The following is a 25,993-nucleotide window of genomic DNA, read 5'->3' as shown; positions in this document are numbered from 1 at the left end:
GCAAATCATGAACCAGCAACGTCATCAGGAATCGGAGAGAAGAAATGCCTAAACAGGACAACACGCAGACACTCCTCAGAAGCATGACGTCAACCGAACAGCACACGCACACGGAGCCAAGGAGAAGACCGCACAGGCAGCAACCACACACAAGCGAAGACTCACAGAAATGACCAGGAAGAAATGGCCAGAGGGGATCACACAGCAATGGCAGTGGCTGCCCTTGCTGGGACGACGTGTGCATGCCATCACTGACAAAGGGCGGACAGTGTGGCAACAGGCATCAGCATCCCTGATTCTGGAAAGCACCTTTCCCAGACTTGCAGTGCAGGAACCTGCTCCCACCACTCTTGAAGACCAGGACTAAAACAGGGAATGTCAGTGTGACGGGTGCCCAGGACTTCTGTAGCACCCTCAGAACAGAAACCGGATCAAGGAGGAACATGCAAACAGGGCAGGTGGCAAGGAAAGACATGTCACCACGGAAGCAGCACCAGACAACCGGAAAAGAACATGAAAAGTGGGAGAAGACAGAGCACAACACAGAAAACACTGCATGGCCCCTAATGGGAGCCTGAGAATGTGAAGCCAGAGTAATGCAGCGAATGCCCCCCATGCAGAAGGGCTGGGGGCAACGGGAGAGACCTGCAGCTCCTCACGGGAGGCAAGCAGTGAGTGGGAATTCGCACTGAAATAGCAACACGGGCCCAACCTTCATGACTCCCTGTGGAATAGCACATGGAAGCTGTGCACCTGCACACCAGGTGACTGTGGCTGCAATACAACAGGGACGAAAAAACTGAACACACTCTTCTCTGCCGTCAACCTTCCAGGACTTCAAGGAGAACAGGAAGCACGCAGACAAGCCTAAATGCCCCAGAAGGGGAGCAAAGCAGACACATTGCTGTCCTCTTAGAGCACAGCCAGACACAGGCACACAATGCCACCAATGGGATTCACGAACACACGCCAGGGAAGGGGAATAACCGACAGGCCAAAGGGGACCCCACACAGGGGAGGGAGCACAGCACTTCTGCAAGCCTATTCGGTCGGGACTGGAGGACTGGGAACGCTGGGGAATGGGCTGTGGAAACGCTGCACACCCACTGCCATGCGACTCGCCCTAAAAGGGAAGCAGACCCACGCCTGGCCGAGCTGTGACCGAACCACGGGGCAGCGGGCCTACCCACCACCTCAGCGCACGCACTGGCCGCCCCTCCTCCCTCCCGCGCTCTGCCCTGCTCACCTGCAGCCTCACGTCCGCAGCCGCTCCAGGGAGGCCCGCCGCGCGCTGCCCTCAGCCTCCAACACACGCCCGGGGGCCCTTTCTCGGAGCCGCTGAAGCCAAAAGCAAAGGAGGCGCCAAGCGGCTGACAAGACAAGGCTCGCACCTGGCCCTGAAGCAGCCACTGTGCGCTGCCGCGGGAACAGCTCCCTCTCCTCAGGGCGGGACTGAATCCCCGCCTCAGACACCAGCCTCCTCCCTGACGGGACCCACTGTCTCTGGGCAGCAGGCAGAGCCGTCAACTGTCGGTCGGGGCTTCCCTGCTTCCGGTGCCTCCAGAGCCAGAAAAGGCGCCCTGGGGCGGTGGGTCTTTGTGATTGAGATGAAGCTCACCTGCAGGCATGAGCTCTCGCCAGCAGGCAGCCCCCATCCTGGCGGGAAAAGCTCAGTTCTGGCCCACGCCCCTCAGGTAACACCCAATAAACCACAATGAGAAGCAGTGTCATAGCTTCCTTCTGAGGGAACCTCATAAAAGCAAGGTGCGCCCTCCTCACCCCCTCTCCACACCATGGCTGCATTCCCCTCTGAGCACCACCCCCCCTCAGCCGCCCAAAGAGCAGACCAGGTGACTGCAATCATCGCACGTCCACAGGACTTGCCATAGTCGCGGGGAAATTCCAAGGAAGGCAAAGGAAGCACCGTGCACACTGTGAATCGATGCTGGGATGCACCAACGGGCCGCGTAAGCCCCGCCAGCTGCCCACTGCATCCGGAAAACCTGGGTAAGGTTTTCCTTGCATACAAAGTGGGGGGAGACCCTCCATTGCCTTTGCAGAGAATCTGGTGTAACTCGACCTGCACTCTTTGGGGGGGGGGGCGGGGCCCTCCGGCAACCTAAGGGCATAACAGCAGGAAGAGCAATGGAGAACTGAAGGGGAAGGACAGACAGCTGCGGCTGATTGGGGAAACCAATGTGTGGGGGTCTGAGCAGAGACCCTGGGCGACACAAACGACACCTTAAGGACCTGGTCCAGGGAGGTACATGACCCCATCCTCCCGGCCGCAGAACTCCCTGGTGTTCCTCTGGGCACAAGAACCTGTTTTGGAGATGTGGGAGGGCATAACTCATGAATTGACAGAAGAACTCATGGGCAAATGCCACACACAGTGCATGTAAGGGACTGGAACCCCACAAGGCCTCATGAAGCACCACCAAAAGCACTTTTCAAAAGGGCACCCATAAGGCTGCTGCAGACGACAACTCCCAGCACTGAGAACTTCATAAGGACAACTCTCTCTTCTTTGTTCTCTAATTGTTTTGATTTTCTAGTTTCTTTACATTGCTTTATTGCTAAAGCATCCCAAAGAATATTACACATGCCTCCTTTTTTCCCGCCCCTGACAATCCCCTGGCCTCCACGACCACCCAGTGTCTTCGGTGCATTGGCCATGACCATATTCATGCATACGAGCCCTCCGGTTGTTCTCTCACCACCCCCGCTTAGGGAAAAGTGTTGAATTGAAAAGCATCTCAGCCTGCGCCAAGCAATGCGAGGATTCTGTGAAACACACAAAGCACTTCCTCTGCACGGCCAAAGAAACCACGACAACTGCACATACACCCGGTAAGTGGACAGCCCATGTGGATTGGGACCTCAAAGACCCCTGTGGAGGACCGGAGAAACCTTAGCTAGCGCCACAACTGGAGGAGGTAAGCCTGAGAAACAAGTAAGTAAGTAAGCAAGTAAGAAGCCCCAAATGTTCCCTGTGCGTGCTGTGCAAGATTCCTCCTGCTGAATTCCACCTCACTCACCCATTTCCACACAGGCTCTGCACCTGCGTCCCTATCACTCCCGGGCGATGCAAGGGGAAACAGGGCTAACAGTCCCAACACATGTTCCTCCTCAATCCCAGCAGCTCCCTTGGGGGAACAGCCACTGTGAGGTGGAGGGACCCAGCAATGGAACGCATCCTGGAACCAGCAGCAGAGATCCACAAGTCAAGTGCAGACCCACCTGAGTTGCTGCTGAAACCTAAAGGGCTTGCAGGAATCTGCAGACACAATAGGCATAAACCATGCTCGCTACATTGGACACCTATGAGAATGCAGACACCAGATGGCAAGAAAATGTGGTGCACCCGAAAGAAACCCTGCCATAATCCAGTATCACGCTGATAGCGACAAAGACTGTGGACAGGCAACCTGCAGAGATAACGCTGACTCACTTTGGCTCACAGGTGGGCCAGCTCCCAAGAATGAAAGCAGACCGGGCTGAGGGGGACGATGCGATGGCTTCTTTGGGAATGCAATATGATGACAGGGATAACGTGCAGTTGCTTGCTTCACATCCATGCGCTGCTGAGGAAGCAGGTGAGTGCCTGTGCATGAGCACAGAGGAAACCACTGGCTCGCCCTCACGGTTGAGTGGGTGAAGGTGGCGCTGCAGCAAGAGACCAGGAGCCACCACTGAGGACACACAGGAAGCAGACGAACATCCTGTGAAATTGGGGGAGGACGGAGGCTGCAACTTTCCGTGGCAGGCTGAAGGGGGAAAGGCACAGGGAGGAGGCAGGTAGAGGAATGCGCCTTCACGAGGGAAAACACCCAGCATCCCTAAGGTCACAGCAGAGAAACCCATGCCCTCCAAAAAGGCCATGGGATTTCGGGGAGATGGGAGGGAACCTGAGAAGCATTGCTGGAGCTGCAGACTGCCAATGCTCACTAAAACAGGATTCTGGAGGATAGAGGGAAGGGAAAAGCAGTTCCTGGGAAGACAGACAGAGGGGGACAGAGGACAGAAAAACAGCTGACTGCTGGGGGTTGGCTCCAAAGAAAAGGAGGGCTGAGCAGCAAGCCTCCAGAGAAGCAGGAAGGCTGATATGTGCCTTCTGGTCAGACACTAGCTGAGGTTAGAAACAGGGACATAGACAGCCTTGTCAGAGACTGCTGTGGGGAGGCCAGGAGTGGCTGTGTGGGAGAGAGGTGCAGGACACAACAGTTGCCCTGGCACTGCCAGTGCATAGACCAGCCGTGGGCAAACTACGGCCCGCGGGCCGGATCCAGCCCATTTGAAACGAATAAAACTAAAAAAAAAAAAAAAAAAAAAGACCGTACCCTTTTATGTAATGATGTTTACTTTGAATTTATATTAGTTCACACAAACACTCCATCCATGCTTTTGTTCTGGCCTCCGGTCCAGTTTAAGAACCCATTGTGGCCCTCGAGTCAAAAAGTTTGCCCACCCCTGGCCTAGACACACACAGGGCGCACCTAGTGACCAAGGCCCGTCCCTTTGCAGCACACAGGAAAAAGGTTAAAGGAAGCATTGTGCTGCTGCTGGAGCCCAATGCTTGCAAAGCATGCTGTAGAGAGGTGGCTTCCTTGGCTAGGACACCCTCAAGCACAAGTTGCCACTGTCACCCACAGCCATGGACATGCGAGGGCACTTGGAAACATCACCCTCAAAGAGCAAGCCCAGGAAGCAGTGAGCTCAGCTGCAGTCTCCATTCCTGAGAAGCTGCAATAGCCACCCTGGACTCCAAGCACCCTGAGACTGTGCCCTGCCACTCCCAGCCTGCCCTGGCACCAATCCCTTGCCCTCCATGCACCTGCCATGAACCCCTCGCCCCAGGTTGCACCACACACGCTTGCCTGTCCCTGTCCCTGTCCCTGTTCCTGTCCCCACAACCCTTCTGACTGTGCCTGAGTGACTCCATTGAACATTGGGGACAAGATGCTGTGTGAGGGTGGGCACGGGGGAAAAGGCACAGTGGCTGCACACACAACAGACCAGAAGACACAGTAGATGTGGATGAGATGCAGGCAGGGTGATGGGGAGAGACCTCCAAGGGACATAAGCCCAGGCTCCGGGGTGTGGCATACACCACCACATTCCTCCCTCCGAAAGCACTGGGGACGTGACAGTGGTGGACGTGGAGATCACAGGGCAGCACTGGGCTGAGGGAAAACATTGAAGAAACACCCTTGGGTGAGAGGGACACCAACACATCACTTCTATCATTGAGCGGAGCACACGGCAGTGGTAGAATAAAGCAAGCTGGGGGGGGGGGGGATGCTTGTCCACGCACAGGGTGATGTGACAAGGTGCACCAACATACAAGGACTAATGAGACACGCACGAGGGGGGCTGGGGGCAGGGAGAAAACACACGCGTGCATTGGGCTCACAAGTCCATGGTCTTCATCATGCTTTTTGCAGAGGCCGTTCTACCACGTGTGGCAAACTTACCCTGCATCCACTAGGACTTGGCATGAACTTCACAGACTGAAGGCACATGACAGGGATGGGGGCACAAAGAACTGGACTCAGCCAGCATCAAGACAATGACTTCATTTATTTTTAAAGTGTGCCAGGCTCAAAGGAAACCCAAAACAGTCCACAGGGGGAAACTGGCATCTGTAATGGGGAGGGCACTGCATTGGAGAAGTGGGCGTAAGCCGAGTGGATGCGGGCACATTATCGGGGAGGTGACTCTGGTGGGGAGAAAACCTGGGATCATTTTGCCGGGGGGGCGGGGCTACAGGCAGGACCATGGGGAAAGACGCCCCAGAGAGAAGCCCAGGCTCTTGGGTGAAACATGCACCAGCACAGCACTGCGCCATCCATCCTTCCAGGAAAACACCTTCACATGCTTCACCTGGGAACCCCACCGTTTTCTCAACGACTCACACACCGAGCCTCTTCCACCACACATCACTCGATTGCATGGCCGATCTGCAAACCAAACCCCCCACAAAACCGGCTCCTCACAACATTGGGGGCTGCTGGCCTCGGTTCCAACACTGAAGCCTGGGGGAAGCAAAATATGCACAACACTATGGACAGGGGGACCGCGTGCCTCAGGGAACATGACAAATGGCAAGACCCCTTTTTCTTTAGCACCACCTGACCTGGCACGCGGTCACAGTCAAGCAGCAATTGCTGGGGGGATGCAGACAGGATTAGGCATTTGGGAGAATTCAGGTCCATTGAAAAAAGACAGGGGCACACACTGGGACAGGGGACGTGGCCACAACACAACCAAGCCAGGGGCACTCACATCTCCATAACACAAGGGAGCACCAACACTCACATTTGCATAACAAAAAAGATATGCAAATACCCCACAAAGGTCAAGGTTTACAAAATAAAGACAAGGAAGCCTGCATTCAGGTGGGAAGGAAGAAAGCCCAGAGGGAAGCAGGGGACACCTCACGAGGCCCATGGGAGGGCCAACCTTGGAGCCCAGGACGTACCAGGCCAGTGATGGCGAACCTGACACGCGTGTCAGAGGTGACGCGCGAACTCACCTTTCTGGTTGATGTTTCTTTGTTAAATGGCATTTGAATATATGAAATAAATATCAAAAATATAAATCTTCGTTTTACTGTGGTTGCAAAGATCAAAAAATTTCTATATGTGACACGGCACCAGAGTTAAGTTAGGCTTTTTCAAAATGCTGACACACCGAGCTCAAAAGGTTCGCCATCACTGGACTAGGGGAATCAACTCCAAGGGGAATATGGACCCAACAGAGTGAATATCAGGCACCAAGATCTGCATCCTTGACAGGACATAGGGAAAGGAACCCAGTGGGACCCTTTTCACCCTCCCTACGTGGCAGTCTGCACTACTTCTTCAACACAGCTCCACACTGGCTACACTTTCTAGCCAGAAATTCATTCTGCCATTCCAGCATACAAAAAATACAGGTTCCAGTACAAGAAGGACGGAGCCACGGGATCCCCCCTTTCAGACACCTGCTACAAAGAGGCACCTCTGCCTCGGTGCCCACTCAGTAGCTTCACATTGTGCACGGATGACAAGCAAATCTCTCCAACACACACACACACACACACACACACACACACACACACGCACGCACACGCACACGCACACGCACACACATGCACACAAACATTCCTCCTCAGCTAGGTCTTGGCTCCACCTGCTGGACAAGCAGGGACAAGCATTTCCAATTGCAATCCTCTCACCAACAGGGACAGACACACATGGGCTCCCAACAGCTTCCTGGGAGGAACTTTACAATACTAAGATGCTTTCTTCCCTCCATCCTTCCATTCCCAGGAACAGCTTTTCATTAGGAATACCTGTGCTTTCAGAAAAAAATCTTCTTTCTGTAGCCTCATATTCGCACAAGGAGTGGAAGAAAAAATATAGCATAGAAACCTTTCACTTTCAACAAAGATAGCTTAACTTTCCTCACCTGATTTCACACACAGTGATTTTGGCATTTGAACTTCAAGGGATTCACAACATTCAGAAGCGAGAAAGCACTGCTGGATGCTGATCACATTCGCATTGACGATACGGAACATAGCACAACAGTCCTACTTCATCGCATGGCCACTTCAACAGGAATGCCTATGCCTGCCACGTGCTCAAAACAGGGCAGAAGTACATGTTTATTTCCGATTACGGTGGATGGAAATGGTTTCAAATTAACATCTTTCACATGGAATATGACCACTAGCCCGTGCTGCTCGCTGCATCAGCTTCACAGATACACCTGCTACAACCAACACTCTCTGCTCTCTTTCAAAAGGCCACAAAATCAGCAGCTTGGACACGCTCAGAAAGTCACCTCAGAGGGAACCTCAGTGCACCTGTCTCCAGGATGCCCCTTCAAAGGGCTGCAAGGGGTGCACAACCCACAGCAAAAACAGTGACTTCAGGGAATTCGTTCTCATCAAGGATTCTCTCTCAGCACGGATAGTTCTCTCTCTCTCTCTCTCTCTCTCTCTCTCTCTCTCTCTCTCTCTCTCCCCCCCTCCCTCATGCCCTCCCGCCCTCCTGCCCCCCCCTCTCTCTCTCTTCCTTTCTAAAATAATAAAAATAACTTCCTACCAAAATAAAAACATGGTTTCTGCAACAAGCCATTCGGCAGAATCTTTTTCTTGGGGTACTAACATGTTCCCATTACAAAAACTGACTTGTCTAGCCCCACCCAAAACAATGACAGCCTCCCCGGGACTGACTGCACCCAAAGTGGCGGTCTCATGGTATGGACAGACTCAACATGGACAGCCTTGCCTCACCGCTACTAAATGACTAACTGTAAACAATGGCAGCCTCCACGTCAATAGCTGCCTGCTTCTTCAGTCATGGCCATCCCCAAGGAAATGGCTGCCTCAATCACAGCGGCCTCCAGGTCACTGAGGACCTCAACCATGGTCGCCTCTCGATGACCATCGCGGGAATAACATGTTCTCGCCAGACCCCAAACACTCCAAGGACAGACGGGAGGCTCCACAATCACAGTCTCCTGGGGAATCACTCACTGCCTCAACCATGCCCGCCTCCAGGGGACCAGCTCACACCCTCAACGCACCGGATCACCAGGCCAGGGCAGCGCTCTCTGGGGCCTCCCTCTGCAGGCCTGGGCCACAGACTGGTCCCACATCTACACCCGTCACTTCACTCCATTCACCCACGGAATCATGGCCGCCCTGGCAGCCTTCGGGATTTCCAGGATTTCTTTTTCGGGTTTTTTCCGGAGACATTTTAGGGGACCTGAAATTTCAGCACCAAGGACAAAACCACACTGTGTTTTCCTGCAATGGCCACAAGAGCGCGGCAGAGGATCGCTTGGCCGCAGGGATGGCCTCTCGGGCAGCGTCCTTTCACCTTGGCCTCTCCGAGATGCTCTCTTCTCAGTCCAAACACAAGAAAAACTCGGGGAAATTGTGGAGCACAAAATGCCACATTTCTAAATCGGCGCCTCCTTATGCGCAGTAACACAAGGAAGCACAGAGGGGAATCCTAAGCTTAAGGTCCCTCCTGGAATGGAACGGACCTGCTCTGGGGCAACCGGTAAGAGACGACCACCAGAGCCAAAAGGTAGAATTTGGGAGCCTTTCTTAGCTGGCCAGCGACTGCAGTTACAGCACCCTGCCGTAGCAAGGACCGAACTGCAGACCCGACCAGATGTACAAGTAAGCTTTTATTCACAAAAACCACAAAACAGTTGGCTAAACACACACAAAGTTCGTTGCTCCATTTCTCAACACAGGTCACAGACTCAAACCTTTGAAAGGCCACAGGTTACACACTCATATCTTAGAAAGGTTAGGCTCTTCACCCCTGGCTAAACCATGACCTGCTTGTAAAAAATGTTAACAGGAAGCTGTGGTCTTTGGACCACTGAGTTGACAGAAACACATCTAGAGCCCTCGGGGCTTGGGACCACTGAGTTCACAGGGAAACATTATCTGGAACCCTCAGGTCTAAGGATAATTGTGCTGTCCTGGTTCTCAGGTACAGAGGAATTTGCTTTCTAACACCAGTAACATCACAATCAATGGGACATTCACATTATAATCAAGAAGGCATTCAATCGAATGGGATCATTTATGCAATTCAGAAAATCAAAATGACTTTTCTATTGTTAAGCCAAACTACAGGGTTAGAGTTAAACCATAGTTTCTACCTGGGATGATTGCTACCATACTTCACCTTGATGTACTAGAATCCGCTCCAGATGAGAACAATGGTGCTACAACGGTTCCTAGCAACCTAGAAAGGTTGGCACAACTATAGCTGTGACAAAATGGGTTTTCCTGCTGTGAGGCTAGGGCAGAGAATGAGGGCAGGCCTGGCTTCTGTTCTCTTATTTACAGCCATGACCTCAGGGAGAATCTGCCCTCTCCCCCTCCACACTGCCAACACCCCTCCTACCCAGGTCCCCCGGACTGTGTTTCCTGGAAGAGGTAGTAGAGGCATCCTGAAGTCAATGACAGCTGAGAAGGAAGGTGCACTTAAGCAGCAAAGCAGCACCTTGGCCTGTGGTCTATACCTCCACACAGGTGGAATCAAGTGAGAACGTGCACAGCCAGGGCAGAGGATGCTGGGAGCGTGGGAGGCACAATCCTCCCAGGCAGCTCTGGAGAACACACTTTCAAAAGACTCAAACTTAATCCCATGGTCCCCAGTGGTTTCCCTATCAAAAGCAAAATTATCTCGGCAGAGCGTTAATGAAGAAAGGCAGGGATATTAATGAGCATCTGTGAAGACTCGCTTTCTCTCCCTCAAGCCTAAGGAAATAAGATATTCGAGTGTTAAGAGAGAGGGAGAGAGAGAGAGAGAGAGAGAGAGAGAGAGAGAGAGAGAGAGAGAGAAGGAACACCAAGAAAGAACTGCAACTGCTGGTTATATAGCACCCTGGCTTCCTTCCTTGCTCCCCCGGGCTCTGCCCAAGCTCCCCGGGCCGGGCTTGGTTAATACTCGCTGGGTGACTGAGTACTCCTGGTGTGGGACTAAGTAATTAGGCTGAGGAGGCTCTGGGAGCTGCCACATGCCCGCCCTGGGGGTGTTCTAGGGGTGTTCGCAGACCCTGCTGGGCCAGAGCCACTGCTCCTGCCCAGGGATGAAGCTGGCAGCCTGGGCTCCTTGCAGGCCCCCCATGGCCAGGCCGCCCCCCTGCCTCCAGGCTGCTGTGGCTGCCATGACAGGGGCACAGAGCCCATCCTGCCTCGCCTGAGCTCAATCCCGGATGGCCGTGATGCCTTTGCCCCATTTTGCTTCCATTAAAAATGTCTGTGTATTTCCAACCCTCAGCAACCGGCTTCCGCCAGCGGAGACAGCCTGCGCCCTGGGCGAGGCCACCCCGAGGAGACCAGGGGCCTGTGGCTGCCTCAAAGGTGGTGGTGAGCACAGGGGCTGAGGTTGGGGCCACACGAAGGCTCCAGGGTCTTCACGGCCTGGCAGGCTGCCCACGGGACCAGCTCAGAGGAGAGGGACGCCGGCCTGGGCGGGGAGGGGCCCGGGTGCTGAGACCGCGCCCCTAGGGTCGCCCTGGCTCAGCCTGACGAGCTCACGCTGGCACCGGCCAAGCCCCCTGGGCCACCTTCCTGGGGCTGCCCGCGCCCAGCCCCGCCCCCGCCCCGCCCCCGCCCCGCCCCCGCCTCCAGGCCCACTTCCGTATACGTGGCGGAGTCACGTGTTAGGAATACGGGCGTGAAGCCAGCGCCACCATGTTGATTTATGGCAGCGCTACGTCCGGGCAAGAACGCGGCCACGGACCAGCCGCCCGAAGTTCTGGCCCTTGTGCGCAAGTGCGGAAGTGTACTGGCCCCGAGTGTGACCGGTTTCCGCCCGGTGGTGCTGCACCGGCTTCCTGAGACGTGTAACGGCTGGTGGGCCGCAGCCATGGCTGAGAGGAAACCTAATGGTGGGGGTGGTGCCGCCTCCACCTCCTCGTCTGGCACTAATTTACTCTTCTCATCCTCGGCCACGGAGTTCACCTTCAACGTGCCCTTCATCCCGGTCACGCAGGCCGCCGCTGCCTCCGCCTCCTTGCTCCTGCCTGGAGGTAGGACGGAGAGGGTTCCGGGGGGCGCGTCTGTGCGGGGAGCGGGGCGGGGGCCTGCGGTGACGAGGGTCGGACTGGAGGTTTTCCTTCGGTCGCCACCCGCCTGGTGGGTGGCTGCCAAGGCCGTTGGTGGGCAGTGTGAGCGGCTTGGGTGCTTTGGGACTCGGAGGCGGGGCCGGTCCCAAGGCTTCCTTTGCGCCCCTTGAAGGACCCGTTCGGAGGCCGGACACTCCTGCCCGGCGGCCCGCACGTTTGGTTGAGCACTTACTGGTGTGGCAGGTCCTGGCGGGAAATGCAGGTGACTTAGCGCCCCCTCTCTCAGGATGCCCAGGATGTCCCCCAGGATACGGTGGGCGCCTCCCAGGATGCACCGCCTTGGAAGAGGAGGTGGCAGCCTGTGCCTCTCTGTGCGGATACTGCCTGTCTGGGCATCGCCGCCTCCCGGGCGCCTTCCTGTTGCCCTCGGTCCCCACTCCTGTGTGCGCCCTAGCTCCTTGTCCGCATGTTTATTCCTGTGGAGAGATGGCTTTGTAACAACTATGTGGCATACCCAGAGGGTGGTGTTTAGAAGCATAAACTGTCCCAGCTCCGGTCCTGCAGGAACTCACTGTGACCTCAGGCATGTTTCTGTGCCTCTCTACACTTCAGTGTCCACCTACGTCCAGCCTCATAGGGCTGTAATGAGAAATGAATTGAGTTTTAAAAAAATATTTGTACTGATTTCAGAGAGGAAGGGAGAGGGGGAGAGATACAAACATCAATGATGGGAGAGAAACATTGATCGGCTGCCTCCTGCACATCCAGCCACAAACTGGGCACCTTCCCTCGACCAGAATCGAACCAGGGACCCTTCAGACAACAGGCCAATGCTCTAGCCACTGAGCCAAACTGGCTAGGGCAACGAATGGGTTTTTGTAAGGCACTGAGTTTAGTGCCTGGCACACAGTGCCATAGAAATGTTTGTGAAATAAACACGCATGTCTGTCTGGAAGGTGGGCTTTTTGAAGATGAGACTTATGTACCTTTTTGTTTCTAGATCTTTCGTGACTATCACATAGATTCTTACTCAAGGGTACATATTTTCCCACTGAATACTTTATTCTTGCTTAAAGGACGAAAGTCTCATGGAGAGGTGAAGGGCAAACTGGAGGCACTTGCACATGCAGATTCCCTTTCACTTGTGTTATGTTTCTTCTTGGTGCTTATCACCACCCGACAGGTACACATATTTGTTTATCTTATCCCACTGCAATGTAAGTTTCATGAGAGCAGGAATTTATACCTAGAACAAGGATTTGAAGGATGAGGAAGGGCATGGTATGCGGTAGACCAGTTTTTTAATAGATATTTGTTGAATGAATGAAAGGATGGGCGTCAGGAATAGGTACCTCTTGTTTTGAAAACTGGTGGGAAGGTTAGGCATTGCCGTTTTCGTAAAGGACTAGCCTGGCTGTAGGAAGTTGAAGGAATACATAAAGTCATACATGCAGCTAATTCTGTAACAATTATTTTTCCATCTATAAAAAGGATTTGGTCACAGCCGCCATAGCTCAATGGATTGCGCGTCCTCCCATGCACCAGTATGGAAGGGTACGCAGAAATTAGGGCATTGGGAGAGATAGGCGTATGTAAAAGTCTCAAGTGTGGGAAAACCTGCAGATTTGTCAGGATTTGGTGGTAGCTGCTCACATTCTCTTTCCTCCCACTCTTCGTCTCTCTTCCTATCCCTTCTTCCCCTCTCCCAGGAGATCGGTGTGACTATAGTGTGTGTAGGCGGTGAAATTAGAGGTGTGTTTTGGAAAGACTGGAGTGTTGTGAGCTTGCACTAGAATAAAGCCTGCTGTAGCAAGAGCCACCAGCCTGGAGGCCATTGTGAATCGGGCAGGAGTGGATGGCACTGTAGCCATCAGCCACATGGGGCATAAAGAGCAGGGAATGGATAGGAGAGATTTCAGACCATAAAAGTGTTGGGACTTAGGGACCCACTGGTGACCAGACTGTCTGCTCTTTGAACACAGAGGCTCCTTCTCATTCAGTTTTAGCCCCAAGACCCAGCTTCAGTGCCTGGCACATAACTACTTTGTACATATGTCTTGAATGAGGATCTGAATAATTGAATGGAGAGTATGAGAGAAGGAGAGGCGTCTGTGAGATGTGGTTTCTGGTTTGAGAGGATGGGTAGATGTGGTGTTAGTGAGATGTGGTGCAGGAGCACATGGGAGGACTGTGAGGATGATGGACTCCGTTTTAGGTGTCCTACTGTGCCTGCCACAGTATCGAGGAAGCGGTTGGAAAATAGGTTCAGGAACAGTGAGCACAGTCTCATTCGATGTGGACTTGGGAGGGTCACAGGATACAGGTAGGTGCTCACTAAAGTCGTGTGTCCACATGTCATTAGAAAGGGCCCCTGAGGTGAGGCTGGATCATGATGAGATCAGCATTTCCTTTGTAATGGATGCTAATCTGGAAAAAAGCTCCTTGAATCAGTTGATCCCTAAGTCGTCTTAAAGGATGAAACTCACCACAGACTTTTCTCCTCCCTGTTTTCAGTGGTTGAGAGGTGGACAAAGAAATAGATGAATCCACATGAGGTTTACATAACTGAAAAGAGAGTGGGAACTGGAAATACATAAGAAAAGCAGAATAATAAAAGCAGACAGGGGCCCTTGGGCAGGCCGAGGTATTTTATTTTTAGTCACAAAGGAACAACCTAGAAGAGTATTTGGAATAGTGGATTATCTTAGTTAAATTGATGAAATACAGTAGAAGCCACCTAAAGACTTCATCCAGAATCTCAGCAAGCCGTGCCCTGCTCTAGCAGGTCAGTGTGGAGCCCAGAGCTTGAAAGAAGTCTCCCTTTGTCAGGTCTCCGGCAGGGACCTCAGTGTGCCTGTGTGCCGGGCGTGGGTCCACCTCTGATTTGCTCCATGCCTTCAGAGGTAGGAGATAGAGAGAATGAAACAGGAGAAGGAAAAGCTTAGGAAGAGGACAATGGAAGTGACAAGCTAAAGGCTCGTGAGAGTTTAGTAAGGCTGGTCTTTTGAGGCTATGTAGAGAAAAAATGCTCTGATTTTACAAGTTGGAAAAGAAAGAAGATAGATAGTTTGATGCTGATAATACCCGCAGTGAAGATCAAGTTGGGCAAAGGGAATCGAGGAGAACTTACCTGGCTAGAAAATGTCTTTTCTAGTGATTTGGTGCTCGGTCATGATGGGTTATCTGGTTGGAGACTCTGATTTTAGGGATGGCAGTTCGTTGTTGGCCTACTTTGCCTGTACCTGTGAATACAAATTCCACATGTTCATTTGTACAGCGACTGCTTTATGGGTAAGAGCCCTGACACACCCTTCTTGTCAACAGAGTGAGTATCTGTACTTTAGGTTCTTGTCATGACTTTGGAAATAAAATTATGTGTATTAGATTTTTTACCAGGAAAAAAGGGAGCATGCACAAGAAGATGTAAAATAGTAGATACAGATTTTGTTTATAATTTTTTAAATGTCTATATACAAATATGTATAATTTCTATATATTTACAAAATAAATAATGTCTAACTCTATTATTTAAAAAGTATGGAAAGGTATGCACCGAAATATTGTTGAAGGTGATCATCTCTGGGTGGTGATTATAATTTTTCTTCCTTTGGTTGTTTCCTATTCACATTTTTCAGTTTTTCATTAGAAAGAGAAGTTTTCAAATAAAAAATAAACGTTTTCCTTTTTTCTTCCTGTAAATGCAGACATGTAATTTGGAATAACACAATGAGAGGTACAAGAACTAGGTCTATAGAATGATAGCATACCTTCTAAACCATTTGCTCTTTTGTCCCTTTCAGAGGATTCCACAGATGTTGGGGAGGAGGACAGCTTTCTTGGTCAGACTTCTGCTCCCACATCTACCCCGCAGACATTTAGTTACTTCTCTCAGGTATCAAGCAGTAGTGATCCATTTGGGAATATTGGACAGTCACCACTAACAACTGCAGCAACATCACCTGGACAATCGACATTCTCCAAGACCCCAGCTGCTCTCCCTTTTACAACCGGCTCCCAAGATGTGTTGAATACATTTCCACCATCCTTTTCGAAGGATCAGTATGTTGCTCCAGCTTCTTCACAGACGGGCACGAATGCTTATTTGCCTGCGCAGCCAAGTAGTCTCCCTCCTTCAAATGTTGGGAGTCCACCCCAAGGAATATCCCAACAAGGATACAATCCCTATCGCCATACTCCCCTGAGCAGCAGAGCGAATCCTTACATTACACCACCACAGCTGCAGCAGTGCCAAACACCAGGCCATCCCACCCACCTGCCATCCTCTGGACCCCCTGTCCACATGTACCAGATGCCTCCAGGATCTCTGCCACCGGTATGGAGACATGTTTTTGTATCCTAATTATGCACTTTAGTTTTTAATCTCTCTCATTTAGCCTATGCTTTTAAAAGCACAATGCTTTTTATAATATATATGATGACAAAATATTTTCAGAGGATATTCTTTGTAAGATGTATGCTTTGAAGCAAATGTTCTTTTACAGGTAGCTCATTGAAGGTTCACATTTTAGCTCTCATCTGTACTGAAGTAGTAACTGATTTTAATAAGTTAATCTGTGCCGGAATTTTTAGATTTCAGTGTAAGGTACAGATGATAAATGTGATCTAAGGACCAGTGAGAGTTGAAGCAATTATTATCTTAACACACTGCCAACATCTCATTTTTAATTATACTGTTCAATCAAGATACTAAATTATAGGGACTAAAATTGATTACTCCTGTAATTTCTTTTATTTACATTTATGGAGTTTGGATCTAGACAGTTAACCTCAGTCTCAGGAGGGTAATGGAGTAACATTTACATTGGGTTATGAAATTCCCTTATGTTTTTTCCCCATCTGATACCCAACTGACTTCCAAAGGGAAATCAACTAAAACAAAAAAAAATGGAAACCATTAAAAGATAGCAGTATTATTATGAGTGTAACCTAACTTTACTCTTAGGGACAGAGAATGGCTTTCATTTTACTTAATTAAAATCATACTGATGCACAGACTCTTGATAATGGGTCCGAAGCATCTACGAAACTGTCCTTGGAGCTGGCATGACCGTCCTAACTTTGTCGTCCCCTCCAGGTTCCTCCTGCAGTGCAGTCAGGGCTGTCCCCTCCAGCACAGCAGCAGGCACTCGCTAGACCTGTGGGCTCCTCTGTGCCAGTGCCGCCTCCTTTTATGCTTCAAAACCAGTACGAGCCTGTTCAGCCCCACTGGTTTTACTGCAAGGAGGTAGAGCACAGACAGCTCTGGATGCCTTTCAGTGTGTTGGACTCTTTGCATCTCGAAGAAGTCTATAATTCAGGTAAGCACCATCTATGCATCACTTAGATCTGATTTTAGCGAGAGAGAACATGAAGGTATTTATCCATGGCTTACTGTTTGTGAATGTCACATTCCTTAACGTAGACCCCACAAGACTCAGCACCTTAAGATGGTGATTTTAATATAAGTTCTGAGTTATTTGAGAAAGGTATCTGAAGAAGTGTTTTAGTAATTTTCTTACTTGTTTAAAGGATTTTTCTGATTTTAAATCAGAGAAACAGAATAGCTCATATAATCCAGGTGTCAATTTTTTTTTCTCCTTTTTTTTTGGGGGGGGGGGGGTCAGTTTTCTTATTTCCCTGATTCATTTGTATGTATAGAGCATTTTCTATGTAAGCCTTATTTCTTAAGATGCTGTGGAAAAAGTATTCCACGGTCAGGTGAGTGTGGAAGTACTGTGACTACATCTCCCATTTGAGACAGACAGTGCACAGGAGTGTGCTCAGGCTGTGAGAAGTCCTGCGGGGAAAAAGGTGTCTTTGTTTATCTTGATGATATCTCACCATGTGACTTAAAAATTGTCTAATAATATTCTTCAGAAATATGATTCATAAATTTTGCTGCTTTGGTTTAAAAAAATTACCCGTTATTTGAATTATTTTATGTTCATGTTTTAAAATTTTGCCTTAGTTATTTCTTAAGATCATAATTTTGATCAGCACAGATTAGTCTTTAGCTCTTTTTATTTTTAATGTTTTAAAAATCTATTCTTTTTTTAATTTAAATTCTTTCTTTCTTTCTTTCTTTCTTTATTTATTTAACTCCTCACCTGAGGACCTGCTTAGAGAGAGGAAAGTGGGGAGAGAGAGAGAGAAACAGCAAAATGTGAGAAAGAAACATACTGGTTGTCTTCTGTTTTCAGCCCCACTGTGGATCAAACCCACAGCCCAGATATGTGCCAACTGGTAATCGAACTGGCAACCCTCCCATCCATGGGACAATGCCCAACCAGCTGAGCCACTCCTGCCAGGTTTAAGGTATTTTTAAATAAAAATGAGCTTAGTTCTTTGTCTTTATGGATCAACTGGTCACTGTATTCATTACTTATTACTGTATATATGCCTCGTAACTGTTGGATTAAACTGTGGACTTTGTGCTCCAGTCCAGCCAGACCCTGAGAGTGTGGTTCTAGGCACGGATGGAGGGCGCTATGATGTTTACCTCTATGACCGAGTGAGGAAAGCTGTATACTGGGAAGAGGAGCCCACCGAAGTGAGACGCTGTACTTGGTTTTACAAAGGAGACACAGACAGCAGATTTGTTCCCTATACAGAGGAATTCAGTGAAAAACTAGAGGTTGGTGGGCTTTATCCCTTTATGCTTTTCTTAAAAAAATGTAGGCCCTGCATACGTTGGAGCCTCATAAAATACCACCCACAGGGAGCAGACTTTGTTTACAAGAGAGTCTTTCTTTTTTTAATTAAATTTTTTAATGTATTGATTGATTTCAGAGAGAGAAACATTGATTTGTTGTTCCACTTATTAATGCATTCATTGGTTGATTTTTCCATTGAATTTTAGAGAGAGTGGAAGGGAGGGAGACAGAGAGATAGAGAAACATCAGTGTGAAAGAGACACACATGGATTTGTTGCCTCCCACATATGCCCAGACTTTGGCCAGGTACCTATCTGGTAAATGAGGTACATGCCCTTCACAAGAATCAAACCCATGACCCTTACGTCTGTGGGCCAGCACCCTCTCCACTGAGCCAAACTGGCCATTAGTTGATTCTTGTATGTGTCCTGACCAGGGATTATACCTGCAACCTTGGTGTCTGAGGACACTGTAACCAACTGAGCAACCCAGCTGGGGCCAACAGTGCCTGTCTTGATTCTGTGTACAAGGAAGATCTTTGGTGTCAGAAAGTTTTGGGTGGGAGTGTGCAATCTCATGTAATTGTGAACTTAAAATGTCTCCTGGGAAGCCCTATCTGATTTGGCACAGTGGATAGAGTGTTGGCCTGTGGATTGAAGGGTCCTGGGTTTGATTCTGGAGAAGGGCACATACCTAGGTTTCAGGCTCCTCCCCAGCCTGGGCCCTAGTCAGGGTACATGTAGGAGGCAACCAGTCACATCGATGTTTTTCTCTGTCTTTCCCTCTCTCTTCCGCACTCTTTAAAATCAATGGAAAAATATCCTTGGGTGAGGATTAAAAAATATATATATATCTCTACTAATAAAAGGGTAATATGCTAATTAGACCAGGTCGACTGGACATCTTTTGGATGTCCGACTTCCTTCCGGACAAAGCCATGGTGGTGGGGGCCGAGGCAGAGGTGGGTAGGGGCGATCAGGCCGGCAGGGAAGTAGTTAGGGGGTGACCAGGCCAGAATGTGGGCAGTTAGGGGGCGACCAGGCCAGTAGGGGGGCAGTTAGGGGGTGACCAGGCTGGCAGGGGGGCACTTAGGGGGTGACCAGGTTGGCAGGGGATCAGTTAGAGGGTGACCAGGCCAGCAGGGGACCAGTTAGGGGGTGACCAGGTCAGCAAGGAGGCAGTTAGGAGGTGACCAGGCTGGCAGAGGGGCAGTTAGGGGGCGACCAGGCTGGCAGGGGGACAGTTAGGGGGCAACCAGGCCAGCTGGGGACCAGTTAAGGGGCGATTAGGCCAGCAAGCAGAGGTGGTTAGGGGTGATCAGGCAGGCAGGCGAGTGGTTAGAAGCCACCAGATTGTGAGAGGGATGTCCAACTGCTGGTTTAGGCCCCATCACTGGGCCTCTAGTCTATACTAATAAAAGGGTAATATGCTAATTAGACTGGGAGAGTTCCTGGACAAAGCCATGGTGACAGGGCCGAGGCAGAGGTGGTTAGGGACGATCAGGCCAGAAGGGGAGGGCAGTTGGAGGTGATCAGGCCAGCGGCGGGGGGGGGGGGGGGGGGGGAGGCAGTGGGGGTGAGCAGGCTGGCAAGGTGGGTTGCAGTTGGGGGCGACCAGGCCGGCAAGCAGAATGGTTAGGGGCAATCAGGCAGGCAGGCAGGTAAGCGGTTAGGAGCCAGCGGCCCCGGATTGCGAGAGGGATGTCCGACTGGGCCTAAACCAGCAGTTGAACTTCCCCCGAGGGGTCCCAGATTGGAAAGGGTGCAGACTGGGCTGAGGGACAACCCCTCAGTACACAAATTTCATGCACTGGGCCACTAGTGTATATATATATAAAAGGCTAATATGCTAAGTGTCCCTCCTACCATCTGACTGGTTGCTATGATGCGCACTGACCACCAGGGGGCAGATGCTCAATGCAGGAGCTGCCAAGCTGCAGTGACTTGGCAGCAGCAGTTTTAGGGTGATCCACCCCGAAACCAGAGAGGAAGGAGCCTGATTTCTCACAGGGCCTTGCAATTACACCTTGGGCCATGGGTTATGTTGTTGCTGGGGCACTGTCGCCCAGAACCTGGTTTACTGCACACTTGCATTTGCGTTCCACATTTCTGTGACAGCAACTTTGCAGAGTGCCCTCTTGCACTCTGGGACCTCTCGGGGGATGTTGGAGAGCCAGTTTTTGCCCGATCCCCACAGGTCAGGTCGAGGGGCCCCACCTGCCGGAGGGATCCCACTCACTTCGCAGATGCTGGGAGGAACCGAGGGAGGTTGGCTCCAGGGCGTGTCCGGCCCATCTCACCCAATCCCACCCCACTGTTCACCTTCTGATTCATTTCTTTCAGTGTGCACGGATCCATGCACCAGGCCAATAGTAGTAAAAGAAACCAGTTTTATTTAAAAAATGTCAGCTAGGGGTTGAATTGTGTCCTAGGCTCTAGCAGCTCAGAATGTGACTTGTTGCACGTTTTTAAGATGAGATCATAGTGGAGTAGGGTAGGCCTTTGTTCCCATGTGACTGGTATCCTTACAAGGGGACAGACAGAAGGCGAGTACTATGTGAGAATAGGGGATCGGAGTTATACACCTGTAAGCCGAGGAACAGTACAGATTGTTGACAAACCACCAGGAGCTAGGGAGCAGTGAAGGAGTTCCCTGTAGGTTTCAGAGGAAACATGGCCCTTTTATACCATTTGCTCTTCTGACACCTTGATTTCAGACTTCTGGCCTCCAGAACCGAGGGAATACATTTCTGTTGTTTTAAGCCCTCAGTTTGTGGTACTTTTTTGGGAAGCTCTAAGACACTAATACTCTAAATCTTGGTGTTTGCCTCTGTCTAATGCAGATAATGTTATTTAGGAATGAATGAAAGTAATTAAGTGAGGTAATACATGTAAAGTGATAAGTATGGTACCCAGTTAGTACTTGAGAGCTGCTATTACTGTTTTTTATTACCATCATAGTTGTAATTTTCTTCCACTTTTTCTCAATGTGATATAGATTTGTATTAATGGATAAATGTTGTTTTCATTATTGTAGGTTGAATATAAGAAAGCTGTAACCACAAATCAGTGGCACCGCAGATTAGAGTTTCCAAGTGGAGAGACTATTGTTATGCACAATCCAAAGGTAATGATAGTTTTTAGGATATTAAAGTTTTTAGGTTCATTTAAGTAATTTTGACAAATGTATTTGCTAAACATTTATTTTTATTCATTTCTGCAGTAGGGATATATGTATGACAAGTCCGTTGCTTTAAGTTTACTATAGTTCACATTGATCTGTGGCACTGCCCCCTCCCTGCAGGCATGTGTGGGAGGCAACCAGTTGATGTGTTTCTCTCACAATAATGTTTCTCTCTCTATGCCCCTCCCTTTCACTTTCTCTGAAAACCATTGGAAAATTTATCTTAGGTGAGGATTAACAAGAAAAATAAAATAAAATTTAAATTTGTTTCATGAAGTTTCTGTTTATGGCAACATATTAGCTGAAGCTTAGTATACAGCATAGAAGTTGCTGGATAAATTTTTGCACTTGATCAGAGATCAGCTGACTTTTTCTGTAAAGGGCTAGAGAGAAAGTATTTAAGGCTTTTTGTGCCACATGGTCTTTGTGACAGCTGTCAACTCTGCCCTTGTAGCCTGAAAGCAGCTACAGACATTGAGCATGGCTGTTTTTAAGCAAATTGTGTCAAAACAAGTGGTGGGCCAGTTTTCCCCTGAAAGTCGTAGTTTGTCTACCCTGCCCTTAATGAAGGTTTGTTTCAACCTTTGAGACGGAAAACATATTCTTCCTCTTTTTATCGTCTTTAGAAACTTGTTGTGTTATTTTTTTTAAGGTATTAATGGTATTGGCATTCTTTCATTTACCACCCTTCATCCCTGAGCCACAGGTTCCTCATTTGCACTAAGATTTTCCTCCCTGCCCTTAACTGCTTTTGATTCAGGTCAAGGCCACATACCTCAGTTGCAGGCTGGATGTCTGGCTTTGATCAGGGTGCATTTGGGGCAACCAGTCATAAATTATCCATACTCTCAAGTAGTTTATTATGTATTGAAATACCATTATTTTGTCTGTAGTGGAAGTGAATTTGGTAGTGAGCTGTCATAATCTTCCTGTTGTATCTTGAAGGTTATTGTTCAGTTCCAGCCTTCGTCAGTGCCAGATGAATGGGGGACCACACAAGATGGACAGACCAGACCCAGGGTTGTGAAGCGTGGAGTTGACGATAACCTTGATGAAATTCCCGATGGTGTGTAAACTTGGTTTAGGACCGATGTCATTTCTAAACTTCTCTGTTCTGCCAGCATCCTTTAGAATGATGACCAAAAAAGCAGTTGTTAGGATTTCCTGCCATATCAGGTTGGCACATATCTTTAAAAAATTGTAATTACCTTTTTATCTTTATTTTTAAATTTAGAATTCTGTGAAGGTATACAAACCATGTAATGTGGACTCTTAAAATATGTATTGTTTTAAAGAAACACTTTACTGATTGAAAGTAGGCTTTTGGCTGTGTTTTTGGGCTTGTTTTGTCATACTTCAATTAGTTTGTCTTACTCTAGTGCTGGAGTAGCACACATTTTCTGTGAAGGCCAAATAGTAAATATTTTAGGCTTAGCAGGCCATATAGACTCTGTTGCATGCATTCAACTCTAATTGTAGTGTGAATGCATCTATAGACGGCATGTAAACAAATGGGCATAGCTATGTTTCAATAAACTTTGTTTATAAAGAACAGGCAGGGTGCTGAAACCGGTTTGGCTCAGTGGATAGAGCGTCGGCCTGTGGACTGAAAGGTCCCAGGTTCGATTCCGGTCAAGGGCATGTACCTGGGTTGCGGGCATATCCCCAGTAGGAGATGTGCAGGAGGCGGCTGATCGATGTTTCTAACTCTCTATCTCTCTCCCTTCCTCTCTGTAAAAAATCAATAAAATATATTTTAAAAAAAAAAAAAGAAGAAGAACAGGCAGGGAGAAGGATTTAGCCTGTGATCCATAGTTTGCTAACCCCTGCCCCAGTGTTTGTGCTCTGGTTCTCCTATTATACCATTTAAAGTATGGATTTTATTTTGACAGTTACATACTTTAGATTTGTTTTATTGTCTTATGAGATTACAAAATGAATACACTTATTCTGAATCTGAATGAAATAACCAGAGTAAAATAGTAGATTTTACTTGGAGATGTCCCTTTATATAGTTTATATGAATCTAACAAATAAAAGAGAAGGATTTGGGGAAAAGATTTTAAAATTTTACATTGACAAATTGCTTCTCCATATGGGATTTAGTGCCCTGTGGAGTTCTGAAGAAATCACAAGGTTATGGAGCCTCTGTAGGTACACAGCTGCTGGTCATCATATGCTGATAACTTCTGGGACCAGAGACAGCCTGCTTCCTCCACTCCTTGGTTCAGTTGACTGTTATGTACCAAGACTGGCTTTGAGTTTTGTTCTTCTAATTTGGTAGAGGATAAAGACGCTTATTAAGTTGGAAGGGTCATGAATTCCTTTGGTAAGTTTGTGATGACAAAAGGGATATCTAGAATATTGCTATTCAGTTAAGAAAACCCAAACAAGTTTCCAGCTTGTGTGTATATTTGTTTTTCTTCTGCAGGGGAAATGCCTCCGGTTGACCATTTGGTGTTCATGGTGCATGGCATTGGACCAGTATGTGACTTGCGCTTTAGAAGTATTATTGAATGTGGTAAGTGTTAGTCATTTCATGGTATTATTTGAGAACTAATGAAAGGACTTTTAAATGTTCATTTTTAAAATGGCTTCCAGCTGAGGGACTGTAAAAGGTGATTTAAATGATCATTGATAGTATTAATTTGTACTTGATTTGTTGTTATGACATGTATAACTCATACAGTTTTGGACTATGAAGAATTACATGGGATCATGGAAATAATTTAGCCTTTCTGACAACCTCTGCCTGAGCAGTTCCAGCAACTAGGAACACATGTATATCAAACTGATTTATAGAGAATTAGTTGTGAGAAGTTGTTTAATGGAAGTATGAATCTGCCTGGTTTACAGAAATATTTTATTTTTTATTGACTTTTTGGGTGGGGGGAGAGAGAGAAGTATCTATTTGTTATTTGACTTATTTATGCATTCATTGGTTGATTCTTGTATGTGCCCTGACCAGGGATCGAACCCGCAACTTTGGTGTATTGGGACTATACTTTAACCAACTGAACTACTCGGCCAGGGCTACAGACATTTTTCAAGTTTTACTTTTATGTCTGTATAATAGTTCATATTTTTTGAATACCTGGTGTGCGTCAAGTATCTTGCATGTGTTGTACCATTTCACCCTCACAATGAAGCCTGGGGAGCAGGTGTTCTCACTGTTGCCCCCACTGTTGGATGAGGAGCTGAGGCCCAAAGGCTGGTAACCTCCCCCGATCCTGGTCTGTAAGTTCTGGAGCAGGTAGTTTGGCTTCTGAATTTGTACCCACAGTGCCATGCTGTCTGGATGTGATAGTTAAAGTTTTTCAGTCAGTTATGCATACCTCTAAAATAATGAAACGTCTGAAAGATTTTTCTAAGTATTAGGTTTATTGTTATGGGGGCTAAATCCTTGCAAAATACTGGCAAAGTTGAGGTAATTGCTTACTACCAATCAAGCTAAGAAAATTATATTAATTTAATTTATTGTTTTCCCTGATTTTCTTTTTTAAGTGGATGATTTCAGGGTGGTTTCTCTCAAATTGCTACAGACTCATTTCAAGAAAGCTTTAGATGATCGGAAAATAAGCAGAGTGGAGTTCCTTCCCGTTCACTGGCACAGCTCCTTGGGTGGGGATGCAACAGGCGTTGACAGGTGCGTGGATTTTGAGAACTTGCTTTTCAGATTATTCACTTGTAGATTAAAAAATTAAACCATAATGTGAAGTAGTTTATTATGACTTCAACATATATGCATATATATTTTAAGAGATGTATTTTTTTTATTTTAAGTTTATACTTGCTCTGACATATAATTAAAAACTGGTTGTTAAATTTACTTGCTACTTTTCTGTGTATGCATTTGTTCTTATAAATATTTAAGACAGTTGAGGAAGTTTAAGCTGGTTTTAGAATACGGATGCATAGTGGTTTAGATATGGGCTGATTATACGCTCTAGGGTGTTAGCAGCATCCCGGGCCTCTACCCAGTAGATAATGGTAGCGCGGTCCTTCCCACAGTGTGATGTGACAACCAAAACTGTCTGTACTCATTGCCAGATGTCCCCGGGGGCTCAAAGCACCCAAGTTGAGAACCACTGATTTAGATGATTGTTTCTCAGTGGCAGCTCTTTGGGCAGGACAGTTCATTGTCATGTCCGATTGCTGCATGTGTACTCTAGGCCACTTAGTATCCTAGTCTAAATGCCACCAAATGCCCACAGCACTCATCAGGCACTGTGACAACTAAGAATGTCCCCACACACAAAAAAAATTTTTTTTACATGTACTTTTTTTTAAATTTTTTTTTCATTTCAGGGAGGAAGGGTGAGGAGGGAGAGATAGAAGCATCAGTGATGAGAGAATATCATTGATCGGCTGCTTCCTGCATACCCAACACTGGGGATTGAGCCCGCAACCCGGTCATGTGCCCTGACCGGGAATCGAAACCTGACGTGATCAACCACTGAACCACGCCAACTGGGCCCCACTCAATTTTGAAAGCTTTCAATTGAGAACCATAGATTTAAATAATTTTTTAAATTTTTAGGTAATATTTATGCTAGAACACAGGG

At 48.3% G+C, this 25,993-nt stretch overlaps 1 protein-coding gene across 3 annotated transcripts in view; it reads left to right on the top strand.

The window, feature by feature from the left end:
• The first annotated feature begins 11,238 nt into the window (after positions 1 to 11,238).
• The window catches only part of SEC23IP (SEC23 interacting protein), a 39,681-nt gene continuing 24,926 nt past the window's right edge, over positions 11,239 to 25,993 (top strand). The window contains exons 1-8 of one of the 3 annotated variants that reach the window (XM_059661885.1): positions 11,239 to 11,556; positions 15,393 to 15,925; positions 16,688 to 16,910; positions 18,033 to 18,226; positions 21,282 to 21,371; positions 22,374 to 22,494; positions 23,860 to 23,949; positions 24,933 to 25,074. In XM_059661885.1, the coding sequence (XP_059517868.1) occupies positions 11,394 to 11,556; positions 15,393 to 15,925; positions 16,688 to 16,910; positions 18,033 to 18,226; positions 21,282 to 21,371; positions 22,374 to 22,494; positions 23,860 to 23,949; positions 24,933 to 25,074 (1,556 nt within the window). In that variant the 5' untranslated portion in view covers positions 11,239 to 11,393. The remainder of the gene's footprint in view (positions 11,557 to 15,392; positions 15,926 to 16,687; positions 16,911 to 18,032; positions 18,227 to 21,281; positions 21,372 to 22,373; positions 22,495 to 23,859; positions 23,950 to 24,932; positions 25,075 to 25,993) is intronic. The other 2 variants (XM_059661884.1, XM_059661883.1) reach the window with 2 other exon arrangements.

The sequence above is a fragment of the Myotis daubentonii genome, chromosome 13 (genome assembly GCF_963259705.1).
Source record: "Myotis daubentonii chromosome 13, mMyoDau2.1, whole genome shotgun sequence".
In the NCBI taxonomy this organism is placed as follows: Eukaryota; Metazoa; Chordata; class Mammalia; order Chiroptera; family Vespertilionidae; genus Myotis; species Myotis daubentonii.
The sequence above is the reverse complement of the archived record's forward strand: the minus strand, read 5'-3'. Positions and strand labels throughout refer to the sequence as shown.